Raw genomic sequence first — 21,161 nt, forward strand, 5'->3', positions numbered from 1 at the left:
ATTACAAAGAAGATAGAAATTTTAAGTAAGATCCACTATTATATTATAAACCTCAATCATATTACATAACTAACCCTCTCTCTCTCTCTCTCTCTCTCTCTCTCTCTCTCTCTCTCTCTCTCTCTATATATGTATATATATATATATATATATATATATATATATATATATATATATATATATATATATATATATATAATATTATTAGTGTTATTTTTTAACAGCACTTCAAGCTGAGCCATTTTAAGAAAAGAAAAACAGTCATAAATGTAGACTTTAACATAGACAGTATAAATAGGCTTTACATACCATATAATAAGACATACACGTGTTAAATAAGATAAGAGCACAAGTCACTTACACATTTCCCCTCAGTATGAGAGTATTATGGTTATTATTATAACATGGGAGTAGGGGAGAGGTGTGTATGTAAGTATGTATGTGTGTGTGAGAAGGGGTGGGAAAGAGGGAAGTGGGGGGAAATTATTAGTCTGTAAACCTAAACCTCTGGTCCACACTCCGGAGCTGAAGATGGCGGTAATGCACCAAAACGCTGGATGCCAACCGCCGTAAAATTATAAGAAGAAGAAGAAGAAGACATTTCCCCTCATTCACTCCTCCTGTTTGCTTAACTGTTACCCTGCAACTAAATCTCCTGTCAGCAGATGTCAGTAACAAACCTGATCAAAGCAACACTATCCTGAAACACAGGACACGATGAAGTGTGTTACTAAGGAAGTCCAGCCTTGGTGACAGGAAGGCGCTGTAAACACTGCACAAAAGCTTACTGGATTAACATAATAACACGGTTTACAGTCTTTCCAGTTTCGCCGATCAATGAATCTATAGCGGCGACTGTGTTCGTTGTGGTACGCGAGCTTATAGTGACCATTCTGCTTTATCGATGTAGATGTGAGTGTTGCTAATTACCTAGCATTAGCTTTTCTGCTCATTTTAATGCACTCTGGGTACCAGATTAGGGTAAAGTTAACTTAGTGTTATATTAACACATTCGGACTTTCTCTTTAATAATACAGTTTCAGAAAAGTATTTTTGCTAATTTTTAATAGTGAAATCATATTAGCAGCCAACGACTGTCTGAAATATGGCTAACGTTAATTTTTTTTTAAGTCTTATTTAACTTCAAGAAATACGTTGCATGTGATTTCAGTCCGAATATTCAAAGTACCATGGCAAACAATATAGGGAGCGTGTCACAAGTTATTACTAAACGAATGTACGAACATAAAACCAACTTTGCCTCAGTAACTTTAATTACCAGATGGTTTATCTAAACCCGTTGTAATGTACTTAAATAAAAGTCTGAGAGTGCATTTATAGGATAAATACAACATGTAATATCAAAGAAATTTCAGAATTTACATTTTGAAGCAATAAAGAAAACATGTATGAGTCTAAATAATGTAGTGTGCCAATAAAGTGTATGAAAGTGGTTATATAATTATTTGAATTGATGAACGTGATAACTAACTTGATACATATTGTTATTTCAGACTCTTATGGCAGAATTGCATATCATTGGACAGATCATTGGGGCCACCGGTTTCCCACAGAACAGCCTTTTCTGCAAATGGGGTGTTCATACAGGTGTCCCTTTTGCTTTTGATGTTGTAGACCCTTTTCACATTTCTGGGTTTCTCAATAGTGGAAATTGTCATAAAGTCGAATGACTTTTTACAATCTTATTTGCTCAAATAATAAAAGAAAAATCCCACGATGGTGTTATAAAGATGTTAAACAAAATTGTGTGAGACTGATGACGGCAGCCAGAGAAAAGAATAACAGCAAATTTACTGTCCTTTCCCATAGACGCTGCATTAGAAATGTCGTACACTAGCGATAATTTGTTTTTTGTCATTTGAAGCAAAGATGATATTCTACATACATAAATGCATATAAATGTTCACAAGTTTCTTTAAAAAAATCTAAATATTAAAACTTTAAAAGGTTTCAGATGCTGATGATCAATAAACAGGCGTGTGAAAAGGGTCCATACTGTATAAACATATCATGATATTATCATGCAACATTTTTTAATATCAGTGTCCAAAAACAAAGACAATAACGTTTTTTTTTAAACTATATTACCTTTTTGCGTCATTTAGGAGGAGCGTGGAGACTTCTCTCTGGTCTGAGGGAAGGCCAGACTCAAGTCGACATGCCTCAAACTGGCGACATGGCATACTGGAGTCATCCCATTGATTTGCACTACACTACTAAGGGTCTACAAGGTATTAGACCTATAGTTCGTTCCTCTAGTAAACTACCAAATTGACACTGAATCACTTGATGAGATATTTCAATGCAAATTGACAAGCTGTTGATGTATTTCAATGGTTGAAATGCTGCAAATATTTTTGCTTCATGCTTATAACAAAGTAAAGTAGTTGGAACGATCATGTTACTAAAAAAAATCAAAAGTATAAAAAAAACAACAACTTGTTATTACTGAACTGGAGGTTCAACATACTTATAGATCAAATAAAACAGCATATACTAAAAGATCAATATCAGGATTTAATAATCAATTTTGATTTGAAATTAAAATATTGAGTTTGTGGGGGCGAAGCAGTGGCGCAGTAGGTAGTGCTGTCGCCTCAGCCAGAAGGTCGCTGGTTCGAGCCTCGGCTCAGTTGGCATTTCTGTGTGGAGTTTGTATGCTCTCCCTGTGTTCGCGTGGGTTTCCTCCGGGTGCTCCCGTTTCCCCCACAGTCCAAAGACATGCGGTACAGGTGAATTGGGTAGGCTAAATTGTCCGTAGTATATGAGTGTGTGTGTGAATGTGTGTGGATGTTTCCCAGAGATGGGTTGTGGCTGGGAGGGCATCCGCTGCGTAAAAAAAAACTTGCTGGATAAGTTTTCGGTTCATTCTGCTGTGGCGACCCCAGATTAATAAAGGGACTGAGCCGACAAGAAAATGAATGAATGAATATTGAGTTTGTGGTGGCACAGTGGATAGCACAATCGCCTCACAGCAAGAAGGTCACTGGTTCAAGCCCTGGCTGGGTCAGTTGGCATTTCTGTGTGGAGTTTGCATGTTCTCCCTGTGTTTGTGTGAGTTTCCTATGGGTGCTCTGGTTTCCACCATAGTCCAAAAACATGCGGGATAGAGTGTATGGGTGTTTCCCTGTGTTGGGTTGCGGCTGGAAGGGCATACACTATGTAAAACTTATGCTGGATAAGTTGGCGGTTCATTCCGCTGTGACGACCCCTGATTAATAAAGGGACTAAGCCGAAAAGAAAATTAATGAATGAATATTGAGTTTGTAGGTTGCGTGGTGGCTCGGTAGTTAGCACTGTCACCTCACAGCAAGAAAGTCACTGGTTTGGGTCACAGCTGGGCCAGTTGGCATATCTGTGTGGAGTTTGCATTGTGGCTGGAAGGGCATCTGATGCGTAAAACATATGTCAGAATAGTTGGTGTTTCATTCCGCTGTGGTGACCCCTGATAAATTAGGGAGTAAGCCGAAGGAAAATGAATGAATGAATATTGAGTTTGATCAGTACACATGTGCACCACACCAAAACCTTCTTTAAAGGATGTGTTTCTGCTTCTAGGATGGCCAAAGCTTCATCTGCAAGTGTGGCATCAGGACTCTTTTGGCAGATGCCAGTTGTATGGTTATGGCTATATCCACGTGCCATCAAGCCCAGGTCAGCATCGTCTTCAGTGCGTCACATGGCGGCCACTAGGATCATGGCAGGATCAGCTTTCGGAGATGTTTGTCGGAGGAGGCCCTCAGCTGCGCTCACCAGACCTCATCTACAGTGGCGCAGACCGATACAGACTGCACACGGTCGGCATGGGCACCGTTGAGCTAGAGCTCTGCATTATTCTGCGCCACTTTGACAGATACGGTGTGGAGAGCTGACGGACTGCAGGTTAGGACACATTTCAGAAAAGGAGGGTGTGGAGTGAAAAAAAAGCTCAAATATTTGGTTATATTGGACTAGAGGTACAAAAATGTATATATTGTGTCATAGAGTGAATGAAATAGTGAGTTATGGGTTTGTCTGCAGGCTGAAAATGTGTTGTGCTTTGCGTCTCAAATTATACTTTTGTATTTTTTGCACACTTTGTATGTTTTCTAGCATTGTATTATGATCTGATGCAATTAAATTTGATATTCGTCAATGCATTTGGCTTAAGAGTTGTTGGGTAGCTCACCAATGTATTAGATTTAGGTATGGGACAATAACCATTTTCAAGGGACAGTATATCGCGGTTTGGAAAAGTCAGGGTTTTCAAAATACTCTGCTGTTTTTAGGATAACCGTACCTCCAGCAGAAAAGATATTCAAAAATGCAGTTTAAATGGTAAAGAAATCAGTGTTTTAAAACCTAATGATGACAGCAGAGGTCAATGATTCATTTGAATTATTTAGCCTGACATGTTTACTGCTCCAAAATACTTTAAATGTTTCTCACAATAAAATATATTGTGTTCAATGGGGGACATAGTTTTTAGTTTTTTACCCAGACATTTAAAATGAACATATATTAGAGCAGGAAACACAATACTGTGAAACCGTGATATTTCCATGAAGGCTATCATACCACCAGAATCATACCAGCCCATGCCTAATTAGATTACTCTAATACATAAAATAAGTAAGATGACCATAGTTCTTGTGTAGGTAAAGTTCTTCTGCAGTGATGTTTAGGTCCCCAAGAAATCAAAACTAACCATATGTTCTGTTAGCTCACATTGCTAGTTTAGTGGTGAACAATTAATCTGTGCATGTCATTAAGTTAAATAATAGTTTGCCCTTCTAATCTTTAATCAACATCTGAAAATGCACTTCCTGTTTTTTTGGGCGTGACTAACATATTTAACCACGCTGCTCCAACTGTCAGTTTTGACAGCAAACAGAAGTGGTGAGCAGGAGGAGTCTGTTAGGTTGTAAAAACTCTTCCAAAACCCCTTCCCCGATCAATCTTTCTGAATCAAATGCCTTCTTTACTACATCCATTCAGCCCCTAGTAGAAAAAAAACAAGCTCAAAACTACGCCCACTGTTTGCTCACTTGATATTCTGTTTCTCTAGTAACTGTGTCACAATACAAAAAAAAAAAAAAAAAAAAAACGATCGCAGCTTCCGGTTCATGGGGACTTTAACATGTTGTTCTTTAATGATCTTAACTTAAAGAATGTGAAACAAAACATTATATATGTTACAATAAATTATATGACTCCACCCTGAAGCTTCTAGAATATACAAGTTATACCCAACTGGAATGTCCTGAGGAACACAATTCTTTTGGTTGGGTCATACTTATCACTTTCTGTAGGCCATTTGGTTCACAACATTTTAGATGAAGGTACTTGTTTTCATATGAAACAAGCCACACAATCTACCAACTTAGCTGTAATGTACACTACCGGTCAAAAGTTTGGGGTCAGTTTTTTTTTTTTTTTTTTTAAGAAAATTATTCTGTTTATCAAGGCAAGCATTTATTAAATGTGAAAAAAAAGGCAAATATTTATTACAATTTTAAATGGCTGTTTTTTTTATTGTATGTAGTTTCAAATGAAAAGAATACTCCAGTCATTATGCTTTTTTAACTATTACCATTGATAATTGACAATTAATAATATTAATAATAGTATTATTAATAATAAATATATAATATAAGAGTGATCTCTGAAAGATTATGTGACTGAAGCCTGTAGTAATAAAGCTGAAAATAATCTTTAAAATCACTGTAATATATTATTAAATGTGAAACACTTTTATAGTTAATTTTATAGTGCAATAACATTTCACAGTTTTACAATTTGTACTGTATTTTTAATCAAATAAATGCAGCCTTGGTGAGCAAGAGAAGCATATTTTAAAACCTTTAAAATTCTGTAGTGTAAATACAGAATTGATAGCCCCCTTTAAATGTATTTTCTTTTTAAAAAAATATTTCCCAAATGATGTTTAACAGAACAAGGACATTTTCACAGTAAGTCTGATAATATTTTTTCTTCTGGAGAAAGTCTTATTTTTTATTTCAGCTAGAATAAAAGCAGATTAACATTTTTTTAAAAACCATTTTAAGGTCAAAATTATTAGCCCCTGAAGCTATATTTTTCGATAGTCTACAGAACAAACCATCATGATACAATTACTAGCCTAATTACCCTAACCTGCCTAGTTAGCCTAATTAACCCAGTTAAGCCTTTAAATGTCACTTTAAGCTGTATAGAAGTGTCTTGAAAAATATCTAATCAAATATTATTTACTGTCATCATGGCAAAGATAGAATAAATCAGTTATTAGAAACGAGTTATTAAAACTATTATGTTTAGAAATGTGTTGAAAAATATCTCTCCGTTAAACAGAAATTGGGGGAAAAAAACCAGCTTGGCTAATAACTCTGACTTCAATTGTATATACATGTTTTGTAGATATAGATAGTAGAAATAACTCCGTCACATTAAGCTCATTTCCTGTAAAGCTTCTAATCATTTTAGTGAAATAAAGAAAAGAATGCTTATAACCAGAGACAACTTTTAAAATGTGCATAGAATAGTATAGTAAGTGAGAGGAAATAGTTTTTCAAAGAGGATTCACACACACACACACACACACACACACACACACACACACACACACACACACACACACACACTATATAAAGAGTTAGTTATGTTTGTCTCATATACTGTTAAGGAAGTTTGAAACTTTTGAACTCAGTTTTCAAAGGCTGATCTTGAAAGGGCTTTTTTTTTTACAGCTGATAGTTGACTCCATCCTGTTTCAGAAACGTGGTAAAAGTTTAGCAGTTAAGAGTATTTAAATGTGTAGTTTCATGTCCTACTTGCACTGCTTGTGAAGTTCATCAGTTCCTCTCTAAAACTCAGTTTCTTTATATAGCCATGATGAGGGAGTTTGGGGGAGGGGTGTATTTCTTTCTTTTCTTTTTTTACGAGTGACGAGTGTGCAGTTGTCATGATTTTTGGGTGCCTCTGCTAATTTGCTGATAAAAAAAAACAGTCTGCTTTCTCCTAAGCTTTCTGGAGTTCGGAAGTAGGATAGCCCCTGTGGGAATAGGCTCTGTATTCTGTAAACACAATCTGTTGAAGATATTTGAGCATGATAAACTGCAGAGCTAGCATACTTTTGTGTTGTGTGATTTAACTTTTCCCTAAACAAACTCCAATAACTTTAAAAAAAACAAAAAACAAAGTGCATTCAGTATTTTTTTTAGTTACAAAAAAAATCAGATACTTCCTTCACTGCTGTAACATTGTGATTAGATTGTTTCTGAGATGAAATTCTGTGCATATTTAGATTTTAAACTAACGTGCAGTGTTGGGATGTTTGCTAGTTTATACTTTAGCTCAAGTACCTCTAATTAGCCCTTAACAAAGCATCGAAAAAACATAGCTGGGAGAGTATATAGCACTTGGGAAATATTTAAAAAACTATTTAACATGAATGATAATTGTTTAAACTTCAACTGGATATCAGCATTTAGTCAAAGGCATGATAAAGTTATGTTTATTGTGAGCATATTTCACTTAATGTTCAAGTTCTTTGAAATCAGGTAAATTCTGATTGGCTGTCATTGTTTTATTATTCATCAGCTTGGAAAATTTAGTTTTAAAGTGAATCCAATGATGCTCCTTTGTGCCTATACTCATATGGTTAGATATCTTTTTATACTTTAAGCACCAAGAATGATAATGCCAGGAATTACCCAGAAGAATCACTGTGGGTGTTCTCAAGATTTTCATATAGGCATTTATAAGATAAAAAAATGGAAAGTAAGGTTTGTGTTAAACATAACTAAAACAATAATTTCTTTTGTACAGAAACTTGCTTCATAAAATAAGCACAACTACTTCTAAATACATGATTTTGATGTTTGGGATAATGCGTCAGGCTGTTTAACATTTTATAGCATACTTTAAAAAGTCCAGAACAACAACAAAATAAATTTCCATTTCAGACAAGGTGGAGCCCCATAGCACACCTACTGTACCTAAGATGAAATGATATCAGCCACGTTCGCTGTAGGTTCCACATTTGTGGTAAACAGCCTGACGCATTATACCAAACATCGAAATCATGAATTTTGAAGTTGTTATGTTTGATTTATAAATCCCGTTTCTGTACAAATATTTTAAGTATACTCTTACTTTCCTTTTTTTAATATATGTAGTTTTTTTAATATTATAAATGCCCAAATGAAAATCTTGAGAAAACCCACAGTGATTCTTCTGGGTAACTTCTGACATGATCATTCTTGGTGCAAATGGATCCTAAAGTATAAAAATATATCTAATCCTATGAGTATAGGCTGGGATAGCAAAACAACATGACATGCTGTAATGATAACGACACAAAGGAGCATCACTGGAATCACTTTAAAACTACATTTTTTTAAGCTGATGAATAATAAATCATTTATAACCAATTAGGATTCACATGATTTTAAAGAACTTGAATATTAAGTGAAGATCAATGCAATACAATTACAATAAACATAACTTTATCATGCCTTTTAGTGAATGCTAATATTCCAGCACTCCTGTAAAGTTTTAATTGTTTTTCAAATATATCCCAAGTGTTGTTTAATAGAGAGAATAACACCTTTTTAAAATAGTAGTTTGTGACTAATTTCTAATAACGAACTGTGTGTGTCTTTGCTATGACGACGTATTCTGCAATATACTAGTCTTCAGCTTTAAAGTTCTATTTAACGGCTTAACTTGGGTAATTATTTTAGCTAGGCAATTTAGGTTAATAAGGCAAGTCATTGGGCATTAGTGGCTTGTTTTATTAGACATATTAAACCCTAAAAAGACCCTACTGACCCTTAAAATGATTTTTTAAAATGAAAACTCCTTATATTCCAGTCAAACTAAAATGATGCATGCTTATAATGAATTGCATATTAGCAATTAATAATGTGGCAGCTGATGTAGTTGCTATGTTTAAAGTCCTAATTTCCTGTTTGAGGAAGACATCGAGTTCACACAATTCTTTTAAATTCTTATTTTCCCTGAATTTTTGTATGTTGCTTCATTCTAAACATGTAGTACTTTGCTGAGTAAATAGCAATACCTAGCTGACTCCAGGCACATGATGGGCTGAACTGAACCCTTTGCCTCATATAATGTCCACAGTACGGGTTAAACCTTCAGGGGAAATTACTGTGCAGCAAAGGAAGTGTTGTGTCATTTGGTTAAACTGTGCTGCTTCCTTTTCCTCATTTTGTCATTCCTTGAGTTGAGAGCAAAATAAGTGTTTTCAGACCAAGAGGAGGACACAAGGAAAGAACTGCTAATACTTTAAACCTTGAATACCTGTATTTGTTTTTTCCTGTTGAACGGGAAGCAAAGAAGCCGTTGAGGTTATCGAATGGAAACTATGAACGGTTAATGAAGCATGGTGGCTTGTGAGGACACCTTTTGTCTGGTTTTGATAGACCTCTGACTTCATTGGTGAGTTTTTTTTGTTTTTTTTTGCCAGATCCACTGACACTGTTGTTCAAGCAACATGAGCATCCGCATCTCAGAGATGTTCTGATTCAGGCTGTTGGATTTAAAGTGAAGACGGCAACATTGGCTTATACGGCAGCGATGCTAAAGTGACGGCAACATTATATCTAGAAGTTTAAAGTTCTGTATCACTTCATTGGCAAACTCTACTAAAGATAATTTCCAGCAACCCTGACCATGAAGGCGGAGAGTTTATTACTGGCATTGCAATGTCTGTTGGGATTTGTGCAATACAGCAGAGCGCTGTCAACATGCAATCCTTTAGACCTGGAACTGATCAAGAGAAAGCGCATCGAAGCCATTCGTGGACAGATTCTCAGCAAACTACGACTGCCCAAGGAACCAGAAGTAGAAGAGAAGGAGTTGATTGAAAACATCCCAGCAGAACTGATCTCAGTGTACAACAGCACCATGGAGCTCAATGAGGAGCAGGCAGCGAACCCAGTTCAGCACACCATAGAAGATCCAACAGAGGAGGAATACTATGCTAAAGAGATTCACAAGTTCACAATGAGTGAGTGGCACTATCCTTTCTCCATTCAATACGGAATGATTACAGCGCTTTTCTTAGTGTTAGCACCTAAATGCCATGTGCCTGTTGATTTCCTTGGAGAATTGAGGGTGTGTGCAAATGATCTGACCACAAACAGGAAGGAAGGCTACTAACAGATGCTAACCGAGTGACTCAGATCCTGGATTTAGTGTTCCTGGGTAAATTACAGTATCACTCAGCTCCAAAACATCCCTTTATCTGCTTCTTAAAGCCTTATTTGGATGAATATACGGGGGGTATTTTAGTGAAATGAATTCGCAAAACCACTGATAATGAAATGACAGTCACTTGTTTTGAAAAAAAAAAAAAAAAACTTAATTCCGTCATCATTATCAGGGGATTAGGGTCTGTAACACTTTAAAATGTATTCATTTAAAAGTGGCAGTAACAACTTCTCTGAGGTTGTAATAAATACTGTTTTATTTTACTTTCTGTTAATCAAATAATCAGAATAACGATGCATCAAAGGTTTCTGCCTAATTGTTAAGCTGGAAATTGAGATTATAGAGTGATAACAGTTATATGATCCACTAAATGCTGGATGGTTTCAACCCAAATTTGGCTTAAAGATGGACAAACGCAACCAATGAACCAAACTCAACCAATTTTAACCCAACAGCTGGGTCCTGTCCATATCTAAGTCAAAACTTTTTTAGATTGTAAATATACAGCTATGGATCAAAAAAGTAAACAGAAACCACTTGAAAATTCTGTTTTTTTTTTTCTGATTTACTGAATTTGAAATGTTCGTATTTGTTTTATGCCTGATAACATATTGTTCCAAACTTAAATTAAATGTACTCATAATTAGAGTTTTCTTTCTTTTAAAAATAAAAGGAGAAAAAAAAAAGATATTTGGTAAAAATAACCTTTTTTATTAGTTGTGATTTAAAATGAGGGTTATTCTACTACAGTACTGGTGGAATTTTTTTCAATTCCCCTGAGGTTAAAACACACACACACACACACACACACACACACACACACACACACACACACACACACACACACACACACACACACACACACACACACACATATATATATAGTTGAAGTCAGAATTATTAGCCCACCTGAATTATTTGCCCCCTGTTTATTTTTTTACCCCAGTTTCTGTTTAACGAAGAGAAGATTTTCCAAAATATTTCTAAACATAATAATTTTAATAACGGATCTCTAATAACTGATTTATTTTATCTTCGCCATGATGGCAGTATATAATATTTTACTAGATATTTTTCAAGACACTTCAGTTTAAACATTACAATACAGTTTAAACATTTGACATTTAAGGCTTAACATTTAAAGGCTTAACTAGGTTAACTAGGCAGTTCAGGGTAATTAGGAAAGTTATTGTACAACAATGGTTTGTTCTGTAGAATATCAAAAAAAAAAAAAAAAAAAAGCTTAAAGAGGCTAATAATTTTGACCGTAAAAGCATTTTAAAAAAATTGACTTTTATTCTAGCCTAAATAAAACAAATAAGATTTTCTCCAGAATGCATATATGTATATATATATATATATATATATATATATATATATATATATATATATATATATATATATATATATATATATATATATATATATATATATATATATATATGTAAATTCATTCATTTTTTTTCAGCTTTTCGACCACAGCGAAATTAACCGCTTATCTAGCTTATGTTTTTTATGCAGCAGATACTCTTCCAACCTCAACCCATCACTGGGAAACATCCATACACACTCATTCACACACATACACTACGGACAATTTAACCTAACCTAAAGAAAATTTTAAATTCACACTGAAGGCATCAAAACTATGAATTAACACATGTAAAATTACATACATTACAAAAAAGTGTGAAACAACTGAAAATATGTCATATTCTAGGTTCTTCAATGTAGTCACCTTTTGCTTTGATTACTGCTTTGCACACTCTTGGCTTTCTCTTTATAGTCAGCTGTAATGGATTTTACTTCAGGTGTGCCCTGTCAGGTTTAATAAGTGGGATTTCTTGCCTTATAAATGGGGTTGAGACCATCAGTTGTGTTGTGCTGAAGTCAGGTGGATACACAGCTGATAGTCCTACTGGATAGGCTGTTAGATTTTGTATTATTGTGAAAAAAAAGCAGTTAAGTAATGAAAAACGGGTGGCTATCATTACTTTAGAAAATGAGAGTCAGTCAGTCTGAAAATTTGGGAAAACTTTGAAAGTGTCCCCAAGTACAGTCACAAAAACCATCAAGTGCTACGAAGACACTGGCTCAGGTGCGGACCGCCCCAGGAAAGGAAGACCAAGAGTCAGCTCTGCTGTGGAGGATAAGTTCATCAGAGTCACCAGCCTCAGAAATCGCAGGTTAACAGCAGCTCAGATTAAGGACCAGGTCAATGCCACACAGCGTTCTAGCAGCAGGCACATCTCTAGAACAACTGTTGAGAGGAGACTGTGAATCAGGCCTTCATAGTACAGTAGAATATCTGCTAGGAAACCACTGCTAAGGACAGGCAACAAGCAGAAGAGACTTGTTTGGGCTAAAGAACACAAGGAATGGACATTAGACCAGTGGAAATCTGTGCTTTGGTCTGATGAGTCCAAATTTGAGATTTTTGGTTCCAACCACAGTGTCTTTGTGCGACGCAGAAAAAATGAACGAATGGTCTCTACATGCCTGGTTTCCATGTGGATGCATGGAGGAAGAGGTGTGATGGTGTGGGCGTGCTTTTGCTGGTGATCCTGTTGGGGATTTAATCAAAATTGAAGGCATACTGAACCAGCATGGCTACCACAGCTTCTTGAAGCGGCATGCTATTCCATTCGGTTTGCGTTTAGTTGGACCATCATTTATTTTTCAACAAGACAATGACTCCAAACACACCTCCAGACTGGAGGGATTGTTTGACCAAGTAGAGTGATGGGGTGCTGCACCAAATCACCTCGCCTTAGTCACTGAACCTAAACCCAATCGAGATGGCTTGGGGTGAGCTGGACCATAGAGTAAAGCCAAAAGGGCCAACAAGTGCTAAGCATATCTGGAAATTCCTTTAAGACTACCTCTTGACTACCTCTTGAAGCTCATCAAGAGAAAGCCAAAAGTGTGCAAAGCAGTAATTAAAGAAAAAGGTGGCTACTTTAAAGAACCTAGAATATGACATATTTTTAGTTGTTTCACACTTTTTTGTTATGTATATAATTCCACATGTTAATTAATAGTTTTGATGCCTTCAGTGGGAATTTACAATTTTCATAGTCATAAAAATAAAGAAAACTATTTGAATGAGAAGGTGTGTCAAAACTTTAAATACAGTTGAAGTCAGAATTATTAGCTCCCCTGTTTATTTTTTCCCCAATTTCTGTTTAACAAAGATTTTTTTTTCAACACATTTCTAAACATAATAGTTTTAATAACTCATTTCTAATAACTGATTTATTCTATCTTTGCCATGATGACAGTAAATAATATACACTTCTATACAGCTTGAAGTGACATGTAAAGACTTAACTAGGTTAATTAGGTTCTCTAGGCAGGCTAGGGTAATTAGGCAAGTCATTGTATAACAGTGGTTTGTTCTGTCAACTATCGAGAAAAAATATAGCTTAAAGAAGCTAATAATTTTGTCCCTAAAATGGTGTTTAAAAATGTAAAACTGCTTTTATTTTAGCTGAAATAAGCAACTAAGACTTCTTCTACAGAAGAAAAAATATCAGACATGCTGTGAAAATGTCCTTGCTCTATAAAACATCATTTGGGAAATATAAAAAAAAATAAAAAAAAAATTCAAAGGGGGCTAATAATTCTGACCTAAACTGTATATATATAGCAGCTCATACTGTATAAAACACACCCTTTATTCTCCACTTTTTCAGTGCACTATTCAAATAATAAAAAGTCCCATTTCCAGACATACTTCTAACCATTTTTGCTTTCTATCTATTTACAAGTGGAGGAAAAACCAGAAAAGTACTTAGTTTTCAACATCACAGATATAAAGCACAAACTGGGTGCAAATCATGTGCTCTACCAGGCCGAGTTTCGACTGCGCATCAAGGAACCTAAAATGGGGGATTCAGAGCAGAGACTGGAGCTGTACCAGGTCACTGGGAACAAATCACGCTACCTGAACTCACGCTTCATTTCCCTTCAAACGGCTGGCAAGTGGGTGTCGTTTGATGTGACGTCCACCCTGAAAGACTGGTTGCAGATGCCTGGTGAGATTCACTGTTTCCTGCAACAAACTAGTGTGCTAATCTGCAATTTACTCACACACAAACAATTATCTAAAATAAAATTAAACTTGCTCGAAATGTAGTTTATTTTCAACACATCATATTACTAGTACAAACATTGACCGTACCTAACCATATCCAACATCACAATCCTGGTGGTAGTAACTTAGATGAGTCAAATATCAAATATGTACTTACTCCAAGGGCCATTTATATCGAAGTTGATATTTAGCCGCACTATATTGGTGTTTCATAACATCTAGTTTTTATGAGGTGGGTTGTCAGCCCAGGACCCAACCGGGAGGACCAGGACATACACATACACTACAGACAATTTAGCTTGCCCTATTCACCTACAACACATGTCTTTGAACTGTGGGGGAAACCAGAGCACCCAGAGGCAACCCATGCAAACACAGGGGCAAACACAACATGCAAACGCCACACAGAAATACCAACTGACACAGCCGGGGCTCGAACCAGCGACCTTCTTGCTGTGAGGTGTCAGTGCTAGCCACAGCACCACGGTGTCGCCAAAATAACACTGCTACAAACCTTCATTTAAAAAAAAAAATCTGTCACGTTGTAAACACTCTTGCTGTTGTGGTTCTTGAATTTACATAAAATAGATTTTAATATATGTTAGTTATTATGTTAGTGGCAAGAAGTCATAGTGCTGAAATCAGTTCTTTATAGTATATTCAGAGATGTCACAATAATATTGATCGTCATTCTTTCAGTTTTAGATTGCTTATATTACACTGACACTTGTTTATTTGTTTAAAATATATCACATGCATCCAAATAATGCTTTTTAACTGAAACTTTCTCTAAATTTAATCCACAGAGGAGAAGCAGGAGTTTCAGCTGCAGCTGGCCTGTAGCTGCAAGCCCGAGTCTCAGAACACTGAATTTTTATTTAAAATAGCAGGTTTGTGAACTCAAATTAAAAGCCTGTATCAGCTTGTTTAGATACAACAAGCTATTATTACTAATTGTGCACACAGGTTTGTCCCGCAATAGAGGTGATACAGGCCTCTTAGCGGACCAAGTGGCAAAGCCTTACATTTTGGTGATGTCACATCCTGCTGATGGCCACAGCCCAGCAAAATCGCGCAGAAAACGGGAAACAGATGCTGTTTGTACTGAGTGAGCAATTTATTTTATGATCTATCTATCTATCTATCTATCTATCTATCTATCTATCTATCTATCTATCTATCTATCTATCTATCTATCTATCTATCTATCTATCTATCTATCTATTTATCTATCTATCTATCTATCTATCTATCTATCTATCTATCTATCTATACTCACCGGTCACTTTATTAGGTACACCTTAGTAGTACCGGATTTGACACTCTTTTGCCTTCAGAACTGCCTTAATCCATTTTGGCATAGATTCAACAAGGTGCTGGAAATATTCCTCAGAGATTTTGGTTCATATTAACATTATAGCATCACGCAGTTGCTGTAGATTTTTCACATTCATGATGCAAATCTCCCGTTTCACCACATCCCAAAGGTGCTCTGTTGGATTGAGTTCTGGTGACTGTGGAGGCCATTTGAGTACAGTGAACTCATAGTCATGTTCAAGAAACCAGTCTGGGATGATTTGCATTTTATGACATGGCACGTTCTCCTGCTGGAAGTAGCCCTCAGAAGATGGGTACACTGTGGTCATAAAGGGATGGACATGGTCAGCAACAATACTCAGGCAGTCTGTGGTGTTGACAGACACATGCTCAAATAGTAGTACTTGCCCCAAAGTGTGTCAAGAAAATATCCACCACATCATTACACCACCAGCAGCAGCCTGAACCGTTGATACAAGGCAGGATGGATCCATGCTTTCATGTTGTTGACGCCAAATTCTGACCCTACCATCTTAATGTTGCAGCAGAAATCAAGACTTATTAGACTAGGCAATGTTTTTCGATTGGCTGATTTGCGTTAATGAGCAGTTGGACATTTGTACCTAATAAAGTGGCCAGTGAGTGCATCTATCTATTTTTAGTGGAAATCAAAATTAGAGAAAAATTTGTGGATAAAAAGCCTAGTCTAACCTTTACTAACAGCATGTGGTGTGGACACAGAATGAGTTGATTAGCATGTTATAGCTATTTCTGTGAAAAAAAAGGTCAATAAATCGTTTTGTTATTTTGATCTTCACTGTATTTGTGTATTATATAACGTGTGTGCTACATCAGAAGCCTTACTGCTGTCCTCTGCGTGTTGAATACAGAAAGTCTGAGGGTTGCTGTGTTAGAAGTCTGTACATTGACTTCCGCAAAGACCTGGGCTGGAAGTGGATTCATGAACCTTCCGGTTACTATGCCAATTATTGCACTGGCTCTTGCTCCTATGTCTGGACATCAGAAAATAAGTACTCACAGGTAACCAACAGTCCCTTCCACACAGTTCTGTATGCTACTTTTACCATAACGTGTGATTCAAAAGCTCATACATTTTGACTTTTGCACAACATATCAACACAATCTCAAGGCAATTCATAATTTTTTGATTTAGTGGTTAATTCGTATGAATTTGTATGATCTCATTCATACAATTTAGTACAATTTGCTTATCCCCCAATGACGGGTGGGTTTAGGGGTGGGGTTGGGTGCCATGCCTCCTTTTTAAAATAGTACATTTTCATACGACTGAACTCATAAGAATTTGTAATAATTAACCACTAAACTGACAAAATGTAAAATAGATACATTTCTTTGTGAGATCAGGCTGGACATACCTACACTGTAGAAAAATATACTGGTGGACTTAGATTTTTAAGCTGAATCAAATTAACAATTAAGTCAATTAAACTTATATTATGTTAAACTGACTTAAAACAGCTTGCGTATCTTACAAAATTAAGTTAGAACATGATTAACTTAGTTTAATAAGTTACAGTGATCTACAACATATGCTGTCAGGACTAATTGACCATATATTTTTTAGTGTATACATGTATGGCTTTTCCAGAAAACTTGCTCAGTAGCTCAGCTGGTACAGTGTTGCTTTTGTCATGCAGAGAGGTTGATCCTATTAAAGAACTTTTTCAAAATTCAGCTTAATACCTGAAAACAAGTCTTGCTATTTTTTTTTTCTTTTTAAAATATGACATGTCATTTGTTATTGTGATTGTTGGTTAGAGAAACACCTTTAAAGCTGACATTGTTTAAGTGCTATGTAATCAGGACAACCTAGTAACTGACAAGCTTTGTTTTACAACCTTACAGAAAAATAACTGTTCATTGCCATAAAATATTGCCTCTTTACTTTTCACACACCCTGGATATTAACACCCCTTAATCTAGCTTTACACATTTACACCTATCAGAACAGAGCATTAATATGCTAGTCAATGAGTTGAATCTGTAAGCTGCAAACACAGGCTTCTCCATTAATACATATTATAAATGTAACCGTTCTTTGTTCTTTCAAAAATGTCCGGGTTCAGTCCTGAAGCTGTAACCTCTTCCTTTCCTATTCGCTTGTTTTGTCGTTTCTGGAGTGTCAGAATAGCATGTAAAGGCCATGCCATGTGCTTCGAAAGCAGTTGCTTATATGCATTTAAATATGCAGTTTCTGCTTACATGCATATAGAGGCTAATTTGACAGGTTATAATGAAATATTTTGTGGGACTTTATTGCAAACGTTTAAACAGCATGCAAAAATTTTTGCAAAAAAATTCACGATAGGCAAATACTGTATTATCATGAAATTGGGTTGGATGTTTCACAATGTACTTTAAAAACTTAAAAAACGTGCCTGATAGTTTTTTTTTTTTTTAATGTAATTTTGCCTACAGGTTCTTGCACTATATAGGCATCATAATCCTGGTGCCTCTGCTCAGCCCTGCTGTGTACCTCAGGTTCTAGACCCACTGCCCATCATTTACTATGTGGGGAGACAGCATAAGGTCAGAACAGATTTTCTCACTTTCATCAGCTCTCAGTAAATGCCATCTAAATAAAGCTCAATGTATTTTCCCCCAGGTGGAACAGTTGTCAAATATGATTGTGAAAACCTGCAAGTGTTGCTGAAAGCATCATTTCCGTTTGGTCTTGATGAGCAAAGTTAAGAGAACAACACACTGAGGTGCTTGAGACCCAGCACTTTCTGAGGGGATTTTTTAATTCTTTTTTTCAACTTGTTCTTTTTATTTTACTTGACTCTACTGTATCACATTTGTAATGATAGATTGTTTTTTACCTGTTGTACATCTATTGTGTCATAAAACTGTACTACATGTTGCCATTAAAGTGATTGTATTCATTGTTTGCTATAAAGATGCCAAATTTATTTAGTATTATTATTATATTTAGTATTTTTATAGTATTATCTAGTAGATAAATCAAATTGAGACATTTCAGGTTCTGATTTTATGTTTAAGTATTAAGATTAAACATACAGTTGAAGTGAGAATTATTAGCCCCCTTTGAATTTTTTCTTTCTTTTTTAATATTTCCCAAATGATGTTTAACAGAGCAAGGAAATTTTCACAGTATGTCTGAATTTTTTTCTTCTGGAGAAAGTCTTATTTGTTTTATTTCGGCTAGAATAAAAGCAGTTTTATTTTTTTAAAAGCCATTTTAAGGTCAAAATTATTAGCCCCTTTAAGCTATATTTTTTGATTGTCTATAGAACAAACCATCGTTATACAATGACTTCCCTAATTACCCTAACCTGCCTAGTTAACCTAATTAACCTAGTTAAGCCTTTAAATGTCACTTTAAGCTGTATAGAAGTGTCTTGAAAACCCTCAGATAAAATAATATTTAATGTCATCATGGCAAAGATAAAATAAATCAGTGATTAAAAACGAGTTATAAAAACTATTATGTTTAGAAATGTGTTAAAAAATCTCTCTGTGAAACAGAAATTAGGGAAAAAAACGGGTGCTAATAATTCAACTGTGTGTGTATATATATATATATATATATATATATATATATATATATATATGGAAGAAATAACTTAATAAATTATGTTAAACTTTTATGGCTTGTGTTTACTGTGCAGAATTGGAATAATGTTTCTCTGAGCTCTGTTTCCAGAACTATGCTGATATCTGTATTTCCAAGTGAACAATCAGTAGCTCTGACTCATCATTTTGTTGCCAGTTCTCAAATGATGTTGATATATGCTGTTTGCAGCCAAATAACTTCCTTGTACTTGCAAATAATAATATCTTTTTAATAATGTAAAAAAAAAATTGTTGTTCTGTACAGTTACCCCTTCTTATAGTCTTAATATTTTATCCCCGCTAAATAGCACTGTTGCTTTAATTTAGTTTGAAAGTCAGGATTTGTTGTTGTCGTTTTATTGCTGTATGACCCTTGAATGTTTTTAATGTGTAGCCTACTGTTAAGCTGTTTTCCCAGTCTCCACATTTGTTACAGGTGTTCAGGAAAGACAATTTCCTGCCTGCTGTTTTGTTGTACTTTCATAGCTGGCGAGGCTTTTGTTGTTTAATTTAATAAAGGAAGTGAATTAAAACTGGTATGCTGAGCTATGTATTGCCTTTAACATTCACACAGAACATACAGTCAAATAACACTATAAAAATGGCTGGTCTGCTTTAACCACAATTTGGGTAAAATATGGACAAACCCAACAACTGAAATAAATATAAAAATACTTTCAACCCAACTATTGAGTTTGTCCCAAATTTGATCCAACACAACCCAGCACTCATGCATTCAGTTATTAGCATACTTATCTTTTTGTAGGCATTTGTACTGTTATAGTATGCACCATTGTAACTACAAATGGCAAGTTAAGGATGACAACAGCTTACATTAGTTAAAAGAAAACATAAATGGACAACCATAAAGGGAATACAGAAAAGATTAAGGAATTTCTGTCCTATACTGCCATCTAGTGGAACAAACGGGGTGAAGCTTCATTATTATTATTTTTAAACATCTCTCGTGTTGGTCTATTTCTTCAATGTAAGCATGTGGCGCCCTCGCCTGGCCACACATCTGCAATGCTTGCCTACCGTTTTGAGAGTGATTTAGTCTGCTGTTAATGAGTTATTTAATATCCCTAATCAATACTCATAGAAATAAATAGATACATATGCTTGCCTTTGCGTGACTAAGCATGAGCCAAACAGACTTGTTTCCTGTTTAACGATACTGATGGTGGGGATTTGATCACAGTGTTTTATCTGCTTACAACTTTCATCTTTAGGCTTGTGGGGAAATAATTTATTCTCACTGATAACGATAGCTCCTTTCTGTTGCCCAGTAGGGTTAAAGTACTGCCAAACTGTACTAGTCTACAAGCTGGATTGTTTAACAATGTTTTATGGCATCTTAGATTTTTTTTTTTTTTAAAGAACAGCGATTGCAAAAGCTTCTATAACACCAATGTTGTTTTACTTCAATTGATTGGGAGCATTGACCCCAAAGATAGCAATTTTGCCTACTTTAACACACACACACACACACACATATATATATATATATATATATATATATATATATATATATGTATATATATATGTATATATATATATATGTATATATATATATATATTATTATTATTATTTTTTTTTACGGAAAAATATGACAACTTGTAATTTTACATATTTGCAAATGGAATTGCCATTTTACTTTTTCCAGAACAACTTGCAAAAATTTAGCCAAAGCTCTGAGAATTTTTCCTTTTAGCCGCAATCAAATATTGTACTCGACCTGATAAAAGTCTTTGTCGTCTATCCCAGTTGTGAGAGCAACAAATAATAACTTCTAATTGATCATTTGGAAGTGTCAGAAGGATTTTTATTCTTTGAATTATTTGTTGAACTTCATCCCAATCATCACAAATACTGCAGAAGAATTATTGGAAC

The 21,161-nt window shown here is 35.3% G+C and overlaps 3 protein-coding genes across 9 annotated transcripts in view; 2 read left to right on the plus strand and 1 right to left on the minus strand.

Moving 5' to 3' along the window:
• Positions 1 to 21,161, minus strand: part of LOC147838831 (odorant receptor 131-2-like) — a 1,093,102-nt gene that overhangs the window by 9,839 nt on the left and 1,062,102 nt on the right. The window lies entirely within an intron of this gene.
• Positions 725 to 10,033, plus strand: b9d2 (B9 domain containing 2). Of its 6 annotated transcripts, none has more exons than XM_087299506.1 (5): positions 725 to 912; positions 1,515 to 1,608; positions 2,127 to 2,252; positions 3,580 to 3,903; positions 9,491 to 10,033. In XM_087299506.1, exons 2-4 carry the CDS (start codon positions 1,521 to 1,523, stop codon positions 3,891 to 3,893), a joined length of 528 nt encoding a protein of 175 aa, XP_087155632.1. In that variant the 5' UTR covers positions 725 to 912; positions 1,515 to 1,520; the 3' UTR covers positions 3,894 to 3,903; positions 9,491 to 10,033.
• On the plus strand, positions 9,271 to 18,879 carry tgfb1b (transforming growth factor, beta 1b). Its single transcript, XM_087301274.1, has 7 exons — positions 9,271 to 10,033; positions 14,007 to 14,273; positions 15,139 to 15,222; positions 15,299 to 15,440; positions 16,540 to 16,690; positions 18,110 to 18,220; positions 18,297 to 18,879. Exons 1-7 carry the CDS (start codon positions 9,697 to 9,699, stop codon positions 18,342 to 18,344), a joined length of 1,140 nt encoding a protein of 379 aa, XP_087157400.1. The 5' UTR covers positions 9,271 to 9,696; the 3' UTR covers positions 18,345 to 18,879.

The sequence above is a fragment of the Danio rerio genome, chromosome 21 (assembly GCF_052040795.2).
Source record: "Danio rerio strain M-AB ecotype USA chromosome 21, GRCz13ab, whole genome shotgun sequence".
NCBI lineage: Eukaryota > Metazoa > Chordata > Actinopteri > Cypriniformes > Danionidae > Danio > Danio rerio.

What these genes read in the sequence shown, in the direction of transcription:
- b9d2 (XM_087299503.1), top strand. Translation starts at nt 958, where the DNA reads ATGCACTCTGGGTACCAGATTAGG. An exon ending in ACTCTGGGTACCAGATTAGG is followed by an intron (nt 982 to 1,514) that starts GTAAAGTTAACT and finishes TTGTTATTTCAG; the next exon opens with ACTCTTATGGCAGAATTGCA. An exon ending in CACTACTAAGGGTCTACAAG is followed by an intron (nt 2,253 to 3,579) that starts GTATTAGACCTA and finishes TTCTGCTTCTAG; the next exon opens with GATGGCCAAAGCTTCATCTG.
- tgfb1b (XM_087301274.1), top strand. Translation starts at nt 9,697, where the DNA reads ATGAAGGCGGAGAGTTTATTACTGGCATTGCAATGTCTGTTGGGATTT. An exon ending in GATTCACAAGTTCACAATGA is followed by an intron (nt 10,034 to 14,006) that starts GTGAGTGGCACT and finishes TCTATTTACAAG; the next exon opens with TGGAGGAAAAACCAGAAAAG. An exon ending in CAGAAAATAAGTACTCACAG is followed by an intron (nt 16,691 to 18,109) that starts GTAACCAACAGT and finishes TTTTGCCTACAG; the next exon opens with GTTCTTGCACTATATAGGCA.